Source organism: Camelus dromedarius, chromosome 29 (genome assembly GCF_036321535.1).
Source record: "Camelus dromedarius isolate mCamDro1 chromosome 29, mCamDro1.pat, whole genome shotgun sequence".
NCBI classification, from domain to species: Eukaryota; Metazoa; Chordata; class Mammalia; order Artiodactyla; family Camelidae; genus Camelus; species Camelus dromedarius.
The window spans coordinates 18,477,713-18,493,568 of record NC_087464.1 but is presented as its reverse complement, the minus strand read 5'-3'; the positions used below and the strand labels follow the sequence as shown (position 1 = coordinate 18,493,568).

Sequence of the window (15,856 nt, the reverse complement as noted above, 5' to 3'; positions counted from 1 at the left end):
TAGCGTTAGGTGTTGGAGAGGGTGTGGAGAAAAGGGAACCCTCTCACACTGTTGGTGGGAATGTAATTTGGTGCAGCCACTATGGAAAACAGTATGGAGATTCCATAAAAAACTAAAAACAGACTTACGCTATGATCCAGCAATCCCACTCCTGGACATATATCCAGAGGAAACTCTAATTCGAAAAGATACATGCACCCCAATATTCACAGCAGCACTATTTGCAATAGGCAAGACATGGAAGCAACCTAAATGTCCATCAACAGATGACTAGATAAAGAAGTTGTGGTGTATATATGCACGATGGGATACTTCTCAGCCATAAAAAGGAATAAAACAATGCTATTTGCAGCAACATGGATGGACCTAGAGATGATCATACTAAGTGAAGTAAGTCAGACAGAGAAAGACAAATACCGTATGATATCACTTATACGTGGAATCTAAAGGAATGGCACAAATGAACTTATTTATAAAATAGAAACAGACTCACAAACATAGAAAACAAACTCACAATTACCAGGGGGGAAGGTAGGGGGAGGGATAAATTAGGAGTTTGGGATCTGCAGATACAAACTACTTTAAATAAAAGAGATAAACAACAAGGTCCTACTGTATAGTACAGGGACCTATATTCAATATCTTGTAATAGCCGATATGATAAAGAATATGAAAAAAAGATATATATATATATATATATATATATATATATATATATATATATATATATATATATAACTGAAACAACATACTGAAACTAACACAACATTGTAAACCAACTCTACTTCAATTTAAAAAAATGCTTAGCATTAGGAAAATGTTATTCTAGTAGCAGACGGTACATGTTATTTTATAGTAACGTTGAATCGGGTTTAAAACCTACTTTTCTCAGGAGAAACGTGTGCCTTGGACTGTCCCCGCACCAGCCTGCAGGTGGAGCCGTCACCAGCACAGACGCCGCAGTTGTCTTCCTTGGCGTTGCTCCCCAGTTGCCGGTTGCAGCCCACTGCCTGCGGACAGAAGCACGGCGGTCAGGAGCGGGCGACAGCGCAAGGAGATGCGACTCTAGGTATTTCAGAAACCGTATTTACGTGTCACCTTTCTTAAACCTATGAGTTGGCTCTCTTTCATGAGCACTTAGTTCTTAGGATGCAACTAATATATAAACCTTTATAGTATGATGTCATTTATGTGACACAAAGCCCAAATAATTTAAAAAAATAAGAATGGAAGCTGCCCCTTTACAATCCCACTCTTAGTTTTTAATTTATATTTTTATTCAGATATTTTATGTACAGAAAATGGATGGAGCATCACAGGTATTTCCTTTCTCCCCACCCACCTCTATCTCTTCCTATCCCCACATTAGTCCTAGACTCTCTCATTTCTCTCCCAAAATGACCTCAGTCTGAAGTTGATTGATGTATACCCTTATGGTCCCTAGTTTTATTTAAAATTTTTTTTCTCTGTTTTAATCTCGATCAATACCTACATCTCAACATCAGTATATCCATTTCTCTCTATGGAGAGCTAGTCTGTATTCTGTATCTTTGCATCTCCTTCTCTTTATAATTTCTAGACCTAGACCCACATATCTCTATCTCTAGGTCATTATATATATTAAAATCTTTATAAACAATTTTTAAGATGTCCCATAGAATATGCTTATACTGGTATCTTTCAGTCTCTTGTGAATTATTATCTTTGTGAGTTTGTGTGTATCTGCTAGACTGTGAGCTTCCTTATATGAGAAAAGGGACTATGTCTCATATTTCTTTTTATTTTACAAATACATCTTTTACACGATACGCGTCCAATGATATTAGCTGAGGAGCCCGCTCATCTCCACCTCCCCACACACAGTCATTTGTGTTTACACGCCTGCTGCTTCAGTGCAGAGAATCTGGAGGCTGACAGCCCGCCCCACCTGCCCGCCCCACCACCTCTTTCAGGCTGCAGGATGTTCAATGATTCAAACTCAGGAGACTCATCTTCCTCAAGAGTGAAGTAGGGCTAATAACACACACCCCACACAGGGTCTGCTAAGAAGGAAATGAGAAAAGACACGCGAAGCTCCCAGTCTAGTGATGAGAACACTCAGAGGGCTCGATAACGGAGAGCCCGTTTTAAGAGCATCTCTCTGCTTTCCATTTTGTTTGACTCCCCGGTCGAGCCCCTCTGCTTCACCTTGGGGAGCTGCTGAATCAGATTCTATACCCAAGGTGTTGAAGAGAATATAAAACCGGAGGAAGTGGAGACCACATCTATAGACTATTCTCTCCAAAATGCTGGCGCTGAAGGGAAGGAGAAGGATCAAATGAAAGCTTCAGGGAGATGCAGGAAAAGTTCCAAGGAAGTTCAAGGACAAGCCCGTGATTAGCGATGTTTTCCAATTCACAAAGGGCTGTCATGAAGAAAGGGTTTCCGTTTGTTCTCGATATTTTCAAACGGTGAAAGCTACAGGTGGAGGCATAATTTAGTTCAATCTGAGAAAGTCTGAAAAGTCAGAGTTCTCCAACAGTAACTATTCAGCCATGGGCTAGGCAGAAGGTTTCTTGGCAGGAAAATTGGAGAGGGGATTAAATTATCTGATGAGCAGCTACATCTTTTGAGATCTTTTCATTCTGATTATATGATTTTTATAAAGATAATAGTAAAATATTAATAATAATAGTTGATTTTTGTTGAAAGCTTATCACGTACCTGGCATGATGCCAAGCGTGTTATACATGTTATTTCGTTTAATCCTCATAGCAACCTTATGATACTTTTATCTCTGTTTTGCAAATAAGGCAGCAGAACGTTAATGAGGTTAAATGACTTTCCAACATTACACAACCAAAATATTGTGCCAGTCATGGTTTTAAAACTCAGGTCATCTCCCAACAGAATCTTCACACTGTGCTACACCTTCCCCATCTTAGCGATCAGCAGAGAGACAGCAAAGAACCCAGTTGCATAGGCCACTACCTTAATATTTACAAGTACATGTGGAATAACTTAAGACTGATTGATTTTGGAAACACACTTGCATGGTTGGGATTCAATCAATGAATAACTTGTGTTCATGTAACTTTCTCCAAGGGGAGTAATTCTACCATTAAATTATAGAAACACTGTTCCTGGGCCAAGCTCTGTCCTCACACATTTGTGTCCCTGAGCACTTTGCATTTCATGAGCATGAGAATCACCCTCTATCTGGTCATCCAGGAAGGGTGTGGGTTTAGGAGCTAGGATGGACTTGTGAAGAGAGTTTAGAGCCTTGCAGGGTCTTGGGCAATCGAATACCTCCCTGAGTACTTACATTTGTTTCAAAAATGTTAAAGCTACAGTTCATCCCAATCTTACAGCCAAAAAAGGCATGCGAAAACATCACAGAAAAATACTACTTGAAAAGAAGATCCAACTGCCTTGTGATTCACAGGGTATAAGCACTGCCCTTGAAATACTAAATTTTGACTCTCAGATCTCATCACAATCAACCATGAACAACTTTTTAACCGTTGCCCGAAGTGTTTTTTCAACTTCTGTGGCTTCTCCTAAAGTCAAAATCTCTAACTGTCATGATTTAAAAACCACTAATCAATAAACATATCAATAAAATTTATTAACACCCATATGTAGCCAATTTCTACAGAGCCAGGCACTACAGAGTATAAATTAGTAAGACAAGATTCATATCCTACACTGTAGTTAATCAGACAAGTTACACAGGATAGGGATAGGATAAACAAATATTTAAAATATATGAGCAGTGCTTTGGGGAATAAATTCTCATATATAAATCATTGCTTCAGCTAAGGATTCTTTCATAGTGCCGGCATATGACTCCCTAATCAGCTAATAGAAGTCAGTGTTTAAGTAAGTGCCATGACTCCATATTAAGCAAAGTACGAACTTTCCAGATCAGTCAAATTCAATCCTTCAAGAAGCAAAGAATTTTTTGAGTCAACCTCTGTTTAAGATCTCTGAAAACTGGATTCTACCTTGCAAAAAAAGTCTTAACATCCCTGCCTTAAAAATCAGAGTATAGGGAGCTATGGTGGTCATCAGGGATATTCATAAATATTTAGCTTTTCCTTTCAGCCCACGGAAGGATTGCACTTCTCCACCCCCTCAGAAATTAAGCGTGGTCATTGATTGTCTTTGGCCAAAGAAATACGAGTCTAAGTGTCTGTGTCACTTCTGTAAGGAGCTTCAGGGGTCAGCACGTGAGTCACACGTTCCCCTTCTCACTGCTGTGGTGATTATGTAAAACACATGTTCCAATAAAGCCTCCCTCAGTCTGGGTCTCTGAGCCATTCAAAGGGCAGAGACCCCCTGCTGACCCACGTTGGACAAGTAGCATCAGCTAACAGTCACCTTTAATTGTTTTAAGCCACTGAGCTTTGGGGATGGTTGGGTACTGAAGGAAAACCTAGCCTCTATTATATTGGAGCACCGTTTAACTGCTCTTGGATAAAGCAGGGTCCTTAACACCAAAGTGTTGTTTTAAACTGGGCATTTCACATTAAAATCCAGATTCCTGGCTCCTGTTGACAAATAAAAACTCTGACATGTGTATACATAGCTGCCCCCTTGAGCGTCCCAATGAGCGGGCATGTATTCTCCAGGTCACGAAAGTCCTCGTCACCCACTGTGACTACGCCTGAGCGGTTTTCCTCCCTGAGTGGTGTGCAGATATTTGAGTCGGAACCTCTATACTAAACTCCCTAAGCATCACTCCCCTATGGTACCGACTGTCCTTTACTAGAACCACATCTTATTTTCAGCTACAAGCTTCTGTACTTATAGCCATAGAAAAAGTACAGGTATCATCAGGGTAATGCAATGCTTAAGATGACAAAATTCTGAATTAGGTTTCCTGGGGTCAAATTCCAGTTCCACCATTTTCAAGCTCTGTATCCTGGGCATATTACTTAGCCTCTTCAAATTCCAGATTCCTTATAAACAAGGTGGGGATAATGACCAAAGCTAGCTCCTAGTGCATGATGAGCCCTCACAATAAAGTGCTTAGACAACGCCTGACATGTAATAAGCACCATTAAGCGTTTCTTTTTACTAGAAACACAAAGTGATTTCTTCATTTACCCAGTCGTCAAGGAAGTCAATAAACATGAATGATAAATTAGACTTGTTCTGCAGATCTGGTTCCAACCAGGTCCCGTTTCTGATAAAAATCAGACCTCCAAAGCAGAAGCAAATTTCATTCAGTGAGTCTCGCTGCCTCATGCTGTGGGCTGTGCTCAGGCTCAAGGAACGTTGTTCCCAGGAGCATGGTGACATGTTCATGTAAATGAGCAAACTGTAAACACACTTGCAAAAATCATTTGTAGTCGCTGCCAAGGAAACATCAGGGCTCGGTTCACTGATCCTAAGGCAATCGGTGAGAATCACACGGTTTACTTTCTCCCATCCTAAGGACTGTGGACGGCCACGGCTACATGGTACAAGAAAGGGAATTTCTGAGAACGTTATCCTGTTGAAGGAAAGATACTGAATTCACCTGAGAGGCATCTGAGTCTCTTCTGAAGAAGTGCACACAATTCTTTTTACCTGAACAGACTGGCCAGAAGAGCACTCAACTTCCCACAAGGCATCACCTTTTACTACCCAGAGAATCCACTTATCCATTAGAATCACAAAAACATGATAGGAAGCACACATCTTAAAGGAACTAACTCAGCAATGAAAACTGCCTTTATCCTGCAATCCGCTTCAAACCTTGGAAACTGCTGGAACAGACTATACACCTTAGACAACGAATAAGAAGAAGGGGCTGTGGTCAGAGAGCTCAAGGCGAAACCAGGGAAGGGAACCAGTGCGGGCTGTAGGTTTCCTGTGTTGACAGCTATTGTGCTGGGCTCATGGAATATTGTTCATGAAAGAACGAATTTAAAACAGGACCTACAAGCAGGGTAACATCTGCTTCATATGGACTGAAAAGACCGAGGCTCAGAGACAGAAAGTGGCCACAGGAAACTAACACATCCTGCCACCAGCCAGTGTCCACTCCAGCCACGTCACTGAGACTGCTCAAGCCGAGGTCACTGGTGATGCCTGTTTTTGGTCCACATGAAGCACTTTAAATAGAAAGACATATAGAGATTAAACGTACAGGGATGGAGAAAGACATAACAGTAATAAAAATATAGCAGGAGTAGGTATATTAATTTCAGACAGAGCAGACTGCAGAGCAAGGTACGTTATCAGGGGCATGAACATAATGATAAAGGTGTCAGTACTCCAAGAAGACATAACAAGATGCATGAGGCAAAAACCTACAGAACTGCAAGGAAAAAAATACATGAACCCCCTATCATAGTTGGAGACTTCAACACTCCCCTATCAGAAATGGACAGATCCAGCAGCTGGGAAAAAAAATCAAAGAACTAGTCTATGCATATGTAGGTGCAGGGGGTATTTGGGAAATCAGTACCCCACTCAATTTTGCTCTGAACCTAAAAACTTAAGTCTGTTTTTTAAAAGGTGCAGAGGGGAGAGAAGAGTTAGGGAAGAGCCTGGGAAGTTAAGCAAGGATCCTGGATGTCATCATCAACGCAATGACGAGCCATTTAGGGACTTCGGTGGGAGGAGTGACAAAATGATTTAGGTTTTAAGACAATCACTTGGCTGCTGTGTGGAGAATGGATCTAAGGGGGGCAGTGTTGGAGGCTGGGCGATCAGGACAGGAGGTCCTGGTTATGGTCAGAACTAATGGGGGCTTAGACTAGGAAAGGCATCACTGGAGACAGAAACGGTGAATTCAAAATAGACCTTGGAGGTAGAATTGATGAGATTTGGCAATGGATTAGATGTGTGGGTTGAAAGTGAGTCAAGAATGACTCCCAAGTTGTGGGGAGCAGCTGGAGGTCATTTTCAAGTTCAAGGGACGTAGGAAGGAAAAGGTAGTTTGAGAAGGAAGATCACGGTTCATCTGAGTGTATGAAGTCACTGACACCTGGTCGTGTCTGACACTTAGTAGGTGATTAGGTTCATTTGCTGTTGTTACTACTAATTTCTTATGAGCATAAGCAGATAGATGGAATAGTAGACATCCGTTATTTAAAATTTTTTTTCCAGAGACCAAAGGGATGGGGGTGGAATCCTATCCTTTCTCTGCTATCCACATACTGTCTTACCCATTAAAGGTGGTGAGGGCTTATGCCTCAACCACATTCATCACAGCTCTGCAAAGTCCACTCTGAAAAATCTGCTGGAACGCACTCATGTTCACTTTTTAGTAAATAAGTCATTGCTCCCAAAAACCGAAAACAATGAATTAATTTTAATGAGAGAGCTCAGAGAGCCTATCAACATGACCCTTCAATAAAGCAGTGGGTCTCAAAATGCCACCCTTTCACCAGAAGCGTCAGCGTCTCCTGGGAACTTGTTAGAAATGCAAGTTCTTGGGCCCTACCCCAGACCTACTGGGTCAGAAACTCTGGGATCAGGGCCCAGCACACTGTGTTTCAACAAGTTCATCAGGTGATTCCAACGCACTTTCAAATTGGAGAAGCACTGACCTAAAAAAATCGGAAGTCATATATTACAATCTTTTGGTTCTACACGGGCAAAACTTATCCTGTGTTAAATAAGTAAAACATAATCAAAAGGTGAATAATACTCTCTAAAATATTTTCACATTAAAATTAACAAAGACAAGCACAAAAGAAAAGGATTATCTTTATTGAGAGTGACGGTGGCACATCCTTGAGCCAGCGGTCTGAGAAGCAGGTGTAGCTTACCTGACAAATGCCACTGATGCACATGTCCAAGGAGTCAGCATTGCAACGAGTTCCATCCAGTACCTTGGGTGCCAGCTCCACTACCAAATTTTGTCCCCGTGCGTGGCACTTGAGCGCGCAGGGGGCAGCAGGATCATTGTACCGTGGAAGCCATTCATAATACCGCCCCTGATACTGGACGTCATTGTAGGCTGAACACTGCTGGGCTCGGAAGTCCTCTGCATCAGGAGGGCAGTCCTGGAGGAAGAGAAAAAGGCCACATGCACATCACCGAGTGAGAGGGGCCAGCAGAAGGCTGGCCAAGTCTACCAGAGTCCCAGGAGAGCAGACCCCACCTGCCTCTCTCCTGGAAATCACCTCATTCCTTCACCGTTTTAACTTCAAAACCGGCCTATAGCTGTGGAATCCTACCGGTACCTCTGTGATAATGGAGGGGACCGACCACCTCACCGAATCTGGGTACTCTTCCACTCAGTAATTTTTGTCCGGATAACTAAAGCTGACCATATTTAAATGCGAAATTTTGCTCTATTTTTAACCATCTTGGATATAAATTTTCAGATGCATTACACAACCCTCTTCTTTTTGAAACAAGAAAAATGGAATGCTTTTAATTTTTCCAGGTGACCTAAGGTCTTCACAGGGAATATTAATTATCATCCATGCCTTTAGGAGCCATTTCAATGTGAAGGATTATTCGCCGTTATTTTAACTGGCCCGAAACTGCTGTGCTTTGTGAGAATCTGTGTTTGTTTCTTTTTTTTGTTTGTTTGTGCTATTGTTTGTGTTGTTTAATTTGTTTCCTTTCGTCCCTTGTCACCAGGCCCCCAGCCACAGAGCTCTTCACTGGTACGAAGGGCCTGCCTTCCACAGGCTCTAGGATGGAAAGACAGTTTTTTCAAGTTTTGTCTACAACAAAAACAAATAAATTCTCAATAAAACACCCTAGAAAGCTCTCATCATAATGGCAAAAAATATTGGCACAAGTCTTGATAACTCAAGGATCTTTTTACCTAATTACTGATCACTCCCATCTAGTACCTCCAAAGCAAGATGATGTATGACAAAAATGTTACTTTACTCTTCAAAGCTGCTTGCAAACTTCCCAGTTGATGGGGATTAATTCACTGTGTACAAACTCCCCAATTAAAGAAAACAGATCCAGAAAGGCAATGTATTATTTTGTTTTTCCCTTTTTACAAAAGTAATAAATGTTCATGGTAAAAACTTTGGAAATAGTTTCTATTAAAAAAAAAAAAGAAGAAGAAGAATGAATAACGAAGATTCTTATACCTAAACCTTTACACAAATTCTTGATTATTTCCCAAGGACAAACTTCTGGAAAGAGAATTCCTGAGAAAAAGGGTGTGTTTCATGGACTTTTCAAAATACTGCCAAACTGCCCTCCAGGAAGGTCTTATTATTATAATCAGACTACGTAAGTTCCCTTTTCTTAATATGAAATCTTTTCAATTTGGACATTATAATTTTCTAAAATTTTTCCAATGATAAATATTAAACAGAACCTCACTGTTTTAATTTACATTTTCTTTTCATTATTTAGGTTTAATATCTCTCCATATATGTTTGCTTTTTGTATTAATCCTTAAAAAATGTCTTGTTTTCTGTCCTTATCTATTGGAATGTTTGTCTTTTTATTATTTTTAACAGATAAAGCTATTCAAACTTCACTGTGAAGTTACCAATACTTTGTCATTTGTACTGAAAATATTTTCCCCATTTAATTTTGGTTCTGATGCCTTATGAAATCAAGAAGTTTTAAAATTTTAGGCAGTCAGCTCTATTCATATTTTCTGTTAAGGTTTCTTTCTTTACAAATGGGCTTAGAAATGCTTTTCCCACTCTGCCCTGAAAACAAATAAATACTGAAACTTATTTTTCTAGCTCCTTTGTAGTTTATCAATTATATTTAACTCTTTATTACATTGGAATTTATTTTGATGTATGAGGGAAGGTAGAAGCCTAAATTTATTTTTCTGTAAATAGTTATTAATAAATTATCAGCCAGAATTTTAAAATATAATTTCTTCTATTTATCCCCTATTGACTACTTTACTTTTGTATTTCACTATGTTTATGCTTTTGGCCTTTATAAAGTGCCTCAAATCCTTTCTGGAAGTAGGAAGGGAATAAAAAAAATATAATTAATAAATAAACTTTCCCCTGGAATTAGTTGTACTATGTTGCTGCAAATCATTCCAAACCCCTATGTTGCATCCACATTTTTTCTTTCTTTAGCAAGATTAACCCTTAACCTGGGTCACACCTATGGAAGAAACAATTAAACTGAAGAGAATTGAAATTAGAAGACCTTTCTCTCTTGGAATAAGGGCTGTGTCTTCCATCTGGCCATGGAGAAGATCATCAGAGATAAAATTATACCCCCTCCCCTTTCCTCAGCCATGGCCAGTTTTCTCTATATCTGATTCTTTGAAACCCAAACCAGAGAATATGAGAGAGCAGGGTAGAAACAACTTCCCTTGTCCTAAGCCTGCTTAGGAAATGAAAGTGGCAGCTGTCTGTCTTAAACCCCATAAAGCCATGAAGTTTCACAAAATTAACAATCATTAATTGTCATGAGGACAGTGTACGAGGCCAGCCTAAACTGAGTCCTTGCTGAAAGGGTGGCCAGGTTTGTACGTGCGACCCAGCCTCCTTGGCCACAGTTGGTGATCAGAGGCGAACATCTGGTCCATGCCTGGTCAGTCTTTCCCAGGACTTTGGAATTGTAACAGAAGAGCTGGAGCTAAGAAGTCACATCCATCTGGGCTGGGCTAGCTCACTGCTTTTACAAGATGCCTGTTGAAGTGAAACAAGCCAGTTCCCACAGCAAAGAAGAATGAATTAGCCACGAAAGAAGGTCAAATGATAAACCTTGGGTTTCTATGGAAAGAGTAAGTAATCTGGGCTTCTCGCTTTCTGATTCCTGGGTCCAGTCCCTCAAGGTGTACTTATACCTAAATTCTTCTAAATATCCACCCATCCAGCCAGTGAATCCCGTTTCTCTTGAGCAAATTTGAGTGGGTTTCTGTTCTTAACAAATGATGATCCCTGATTGAGACAACCCTATACCCAGATAATGTTTCCCAGTTTACCAGGGATCGACACTGACATTCTCTTTTCACCACCTCCTTTTGAGCTAGGTAGGTCGGGATTACCATTACCTTTGTTTTTATAAATGGAGAAAACTGTTATCTAGAAAGTCTTTAGTCACTAGCCCAAAGACACACAACAGAATAAGACAGAGCCAAGACTGATTCCCAAGGCGACAAGCATTCTATTACAAGATACTGCTTTCTAGTCATCTTGGGGGACACTGACTACTTCCATTAAATGCCTTCATTTACTTGGCATTCTTCCAGTGTCAACACCGAGCCTGTCTGGTCTGGTTCAGCCAGGTCCCATGCTCTGGCTCAAGACAATCTAGCAATTCTTGTGTCTAAAGTTTAGTTGACATTGGGGGAGCTTGAAGGCCTAACATCCTTCTGCTTTCTTTGCCCTGAAAAGCATTTCTTCATATCAGTTACATTCCAGAAAACACTCACTCATTAAATATACTTTATGGGCTTTGCCTAGGTGACATGTTGGGAGGAACACAAAAGAAGAATACAAGCCATCAGTTACCTAGTGAGCTTGTTAACTTATTGGAGATGTAGCACCTGCGTGCATGGAATACATTGAAACAGTGGGTTATTACTGGTATTTGTCGACTTACAGTAGGACTCAGCAGTGAAGGAAATGAAATCGTTGTCCAAGAGTTAAATTAAAAACTGATTAAGTGGAATTAATAAGGAAAGACTAAACCTAACAAGGGAAGACTGGATCCTAGATCATGAAGACTTGGCGTAGTCAGGAGTGGGTAGCCAGCCTGGGAGGCATAGAAAAGAAGAAGAAAGAGAAGGAGGAGAGGGATTGGGAGGAGAAGGGGAAGAAAGGGGCGAGGGGAGGCTCAGAGGGAAGGGAGGGAGGGTAAGACACAGCAGAGAACAACCAGCAACCATCCAAGACCCCTGAAGATAGGGATCTCCTTTTCTCCCTAAAGCTGTGAGAATACATAAACCATTCTCATGGGCAACTTAGGGACAGAAGCCAAAACAAGGAGATCATCTAACGAGCTGAGTATTCTCTAAGACGGACAGACCATTACCTACAAGATGATTTACGTAATAGGACTGGACCAAGCTTTGACTTGGGTTAGATATTTAATTTCCCCCCAGATAACCAGCGAGGAGGGACTCAGGAGAAATACGACTTTTATACAAGCAAATTTGAACATTTTATCTTCACATCCATGTCGTGGTTTGAGTTAAATTTCACGATCCTCTCATATAACAAATGCCAAAGTTTCTAGCATAAAAATAAATTATTGTAGGCGACCACTATATGCTAGAGTAAGCAAATGATGCCTGGTGGAAAAGTGCCAATTCAAATGAGATTTAAAGAATGGTGCCATGTGAACAGGACAAGATCTGAGAAACAACGTAAGCAAAAGAGAAACAGCAGAAATAAATTCAGTATCTGTGAGGCACAGCCTTGTCCAGCAAGAGTGAAAGTTGTGAGTTGAGTAAGAGATGAATCTCACCAAATTCTGGAGGTCCTTGAACGCAAGGGAGGGGAATTAAAACCATTAAGAATCCACAGAGGGGAGTGACATGGAAAGGGGGTAGCATGGGTGGCATTTTGCTAGCAGGGTGGACCGGAGCTCTGGAGACAACTCCGAGAGGAAGTGGCTCTTGCCCAGAGCAGGAGCAATGGAAGGAAAAGAACGCCTCTAAGAGAAAACTGTCAGAAATTAGCCATGCCTAGGACCCAGCGTATAAAGGATATTCAAGACTCACATCAAATGTCACCTCTTTTGGAAAGTTGTCAGGGAGCCCAAGGGCCCCACTGTGCAGAATCAGCCACGCCTCCCTCTGTGCTCACATAAAAATGTCTTAATGCTACAAAAGCACTCTTACCAAATTATGATATACTTATTTTTTTAAAAATCTTTTCCTTCTAATCTCTTCCAGCTTTACCTTCAGTCTCATGAACCCTGGTGTAAAAACATGCGCAGTCAGCGAGTTCAGGTAGTAGGCCTCCTTGCTGACACACACGACTGCCCTTGGAACTTCCCCACTGGCTCTCTGCACCCCTGATAAGGATAATTCTTTCCTGAATGGCTGTCAGAGTCCATGCTGAGAGCTGTCTGAAGAAGACAGTTACCTGGGGCCCCAGCACTGCACACAGGCATGTTCTGTGCCCTCAGCTCACAGGCCCTTCATCCCAAAGCCCCATCTTCCCGAGCAGAATGAACCCAAGGAGAGCCGCTGAACTGAAGCCTGGTTTCCATGGGAGAGCAACGTGGTCCTCATCTCCTGGTCATGTCTCCCACTCTGCACGTGCCACCAGGAGTGGAATTTCTTTGTGTACAAGCTCTGAACGCATACCTCTAACACATCTAGACTTCATAACAGAAGAACACTAAATCTTTCCTTGAGTGCCTGGAACCAACTTTTCTGCTGAAGTGGGCAGAGGTCAGAAATGCAGCTGTCAGGGTCCTTAAGCCAGATCCTCCCCTGTGCTGGGGATCCCCCCCCCCATCCCACCCAGGGACTGCTGGAGTGAAAGGCCCAGGGCCACGGAGGGCTTCACTTCTGGGTCTTCCCCTCAGCTGCCTCTGCCTTCAGCTCCTTCCCTGCCCTTCCCTGCCCTTTGTCCCTGGACAACTGTGAATGTTCAGAAGGTCCTCCCTACCGTTCCTGGTGCTGGAGTTTCTATGAAGAATCTGAAAGTACAATGTTCCTCCAATTACCTCCACGACCCCTGTGCTTCCAAGTTGTTAAAAGCAACTTTGTTTCAGTTGCTGCTGTCTGTGGTGTCATTTCATTATCTGACAAAGCATGAGACTTTGTCACACTTCTTTCCAAGAGGCATTGTATAGTGGAGTGGTCAAGACACACACGTCCAGGGAGCCCGGAACCTGGCTTCCCGGGGTTAAATTCTGCTCTGTGACCCTCTACGGGTTACCTAAGTTTCCTTCTCTGTAAAAGTGGAGATAAAAATAACACCTACTTCATAGGGATATTATGAGAATTAAATTGGCTTATTCATGAAAAGGCACTCAGAACAATGCCTAGCATTTAGGAATTTACTTAATAAGTGTGAACTATTATTGTTGTTGCTGCTGCTGTTGTTGTTGTTATTATTATTATTATTATTTTATTGAAGTATAGTCAAGGTGCACGTCAAAAGAATGATTCCAATGAGCCCAGACTCTTGCATCTTCCCATACACAGAAAAGCTTCCTGAACGTCAGATAGCTGGTTTTCTTTAATTAACAGTGATCTTTGGATGTTCCATCTGGTCTTTGTTGCAAAAACTCCTGTATGTCCTGGCTCCTCCTGTACCTCTTCGGAGCAGTCCCTCAGAGCGATCTGAGAGGCCGTCTTATGGGCTTGAAGTCCTCAGAAAGTCCGCAGAATAAAACACAACTCTCAACTTTTAGCTTGTGTACTTCTTCAGTCGACATCCACTTGAGGCACTCAACACCCTTGCAACGTTTCTAAGGTGCATTCCCAGGAACACACCCGCCTAATCACTCCTGCGCAGAAACAGACTTCTTACAGATCATCCACATGGCCGCTGAGGCTGCACCCACCCACGTCTGGTCTGCAGCGGGGCTGGAGTATCGCAGCTGCAAATACTTGGCACACCGGGATGGAGGGGTGCCCTGAACACCACAGATGTGGAAGACCTGCCACAACGCTCCCTTATTTCCCTGTAAGGAATTTTGTTGGAAACTCTGAGTTTGCAATGGCAAGCATAGAGATTAATGTCATAGTCTTATGAAACCTCTCTAAGGACTCTCTTAGAACTCCAACTCTGAGAAATAGAAATGGGCAACCTTTACACCCTGTCCTCCCTGCTAGCTCCTACCTCCTAAGCATCCATTTCTCAGCAGCTTAGCAGTGGCCAAGGTTTCTGCAGAATCCTCTGAGGGGCCATCAGTTAGAGACCACGACGACTCCTGAGACACAGAGCCTCAGGGGCATCAGATCTTCACTCAAGTACACCGAAGCCCTAACCGCTGCAACTTAGATGCACCACTTTTAGTAGATTACGTTTTATCTCCACACTATATGACACAACACTCCTAGACCCTTATAACGTTTGTGTTGAAAAGAGATGCCTTTTGGAATTACCCAGAGTAGAGTGACACACAGATAAACCCTAGAATGAAATCCTAGAATGTAATATCTTGATCTGGGCACTTGAAATGAATTCCTCTCTATAGCTTCACAGAGTATTGAATAGCATACTGGATAGCACACTGTTGTGAAATTTGTTCTGGAGTGACGGCAAGGAAGTTGCCAGGCCAGTGTGCCTGAGAAGACGAGCTGTCCCATTGTGTTAATCAGAATAATGCGCCCTCCCCAAAGACGTTCACAACCTAATCCCTAGATCCTGTGAATATGTCACCTTACATGGCAAGAGGGACTTTGCACAAGGCGTCCTTTGACTAAGGTTAAGGATGCTGAGACGGGGAGATTATCCTGGACGATCCAGGTGGGTGAACCTCACTCAGCTCTGATCACAGGCAGATGTGACTATAGAAAAATGGTCAGAGCGATACAATGTTGCTGGCTTTGAAGATGGAAAACGGGGCCACAAGCCAAGGAATGCAGGAAGCCTCTGGAAGCTGGAAAAGACAAGGAACAGATTCTCCCTAGAGCCTCCAGGAGGAATGTAGTCCAGCCGACACCTTAATTTTAGCCCACTGAGACCCGTATCAGACTTCTGACCTCCAAAACTGTAAGATAATGTGTTGCTTTAAGCCAAGTGTGTGGTAATTTTTTACAGCAATTAAAAACTAAAGTGGACCCAGGCAAAAAGTAGTTGATGTAAAAGCCTTGTGCATAAAACCCTCTGGCTGCTAATGCGCTCACGTGCTAGCTGGAGAAGGCAGGCCAGACTGTGTGCCTGAATGTCCGCCTTCGTCTGTGCTCACGTCAGTCTCTCTTCCTCCTTCATCCCCACCTGGACTTCCAGCTCATTTAACTGAGCACCAAGCACACGTGTGTCTTTTGAGACCCCAAGTCCATCCT

General features: G+C 42.1%; 1 protein-coding gene across 2 annotated transcripts in view; it reads right to left on the bottom strand.

Annotated features, from left to right (window-relative positions):
• The window catches only part of ADAMTSL3 (ADAMTS like 3), a 260,077-nt gene that overhangs the window by 145,620 nt on the left and 98,601 nt on the right, over window positions 1–15,856 (bottom strand). For both annotated transcript variants that reach the window (XM_031440672.2, XM_064480638.1), the window contains exons 5-6: window positions 7,749–7,985; window positions 884–1,010 (exon numbers count right to left, since the gene is read on the bottom strand). In XM_031440672.2, coding sequence (XP_031296532.2) covers window positions 884–1,010; window positions 7,749–7,985 — 364 coding nt within the window. The remainder of the gene's footprint in view (window positions 1–883; window positions 1,011–7,748; window positions 7,986–15,856) is intronic.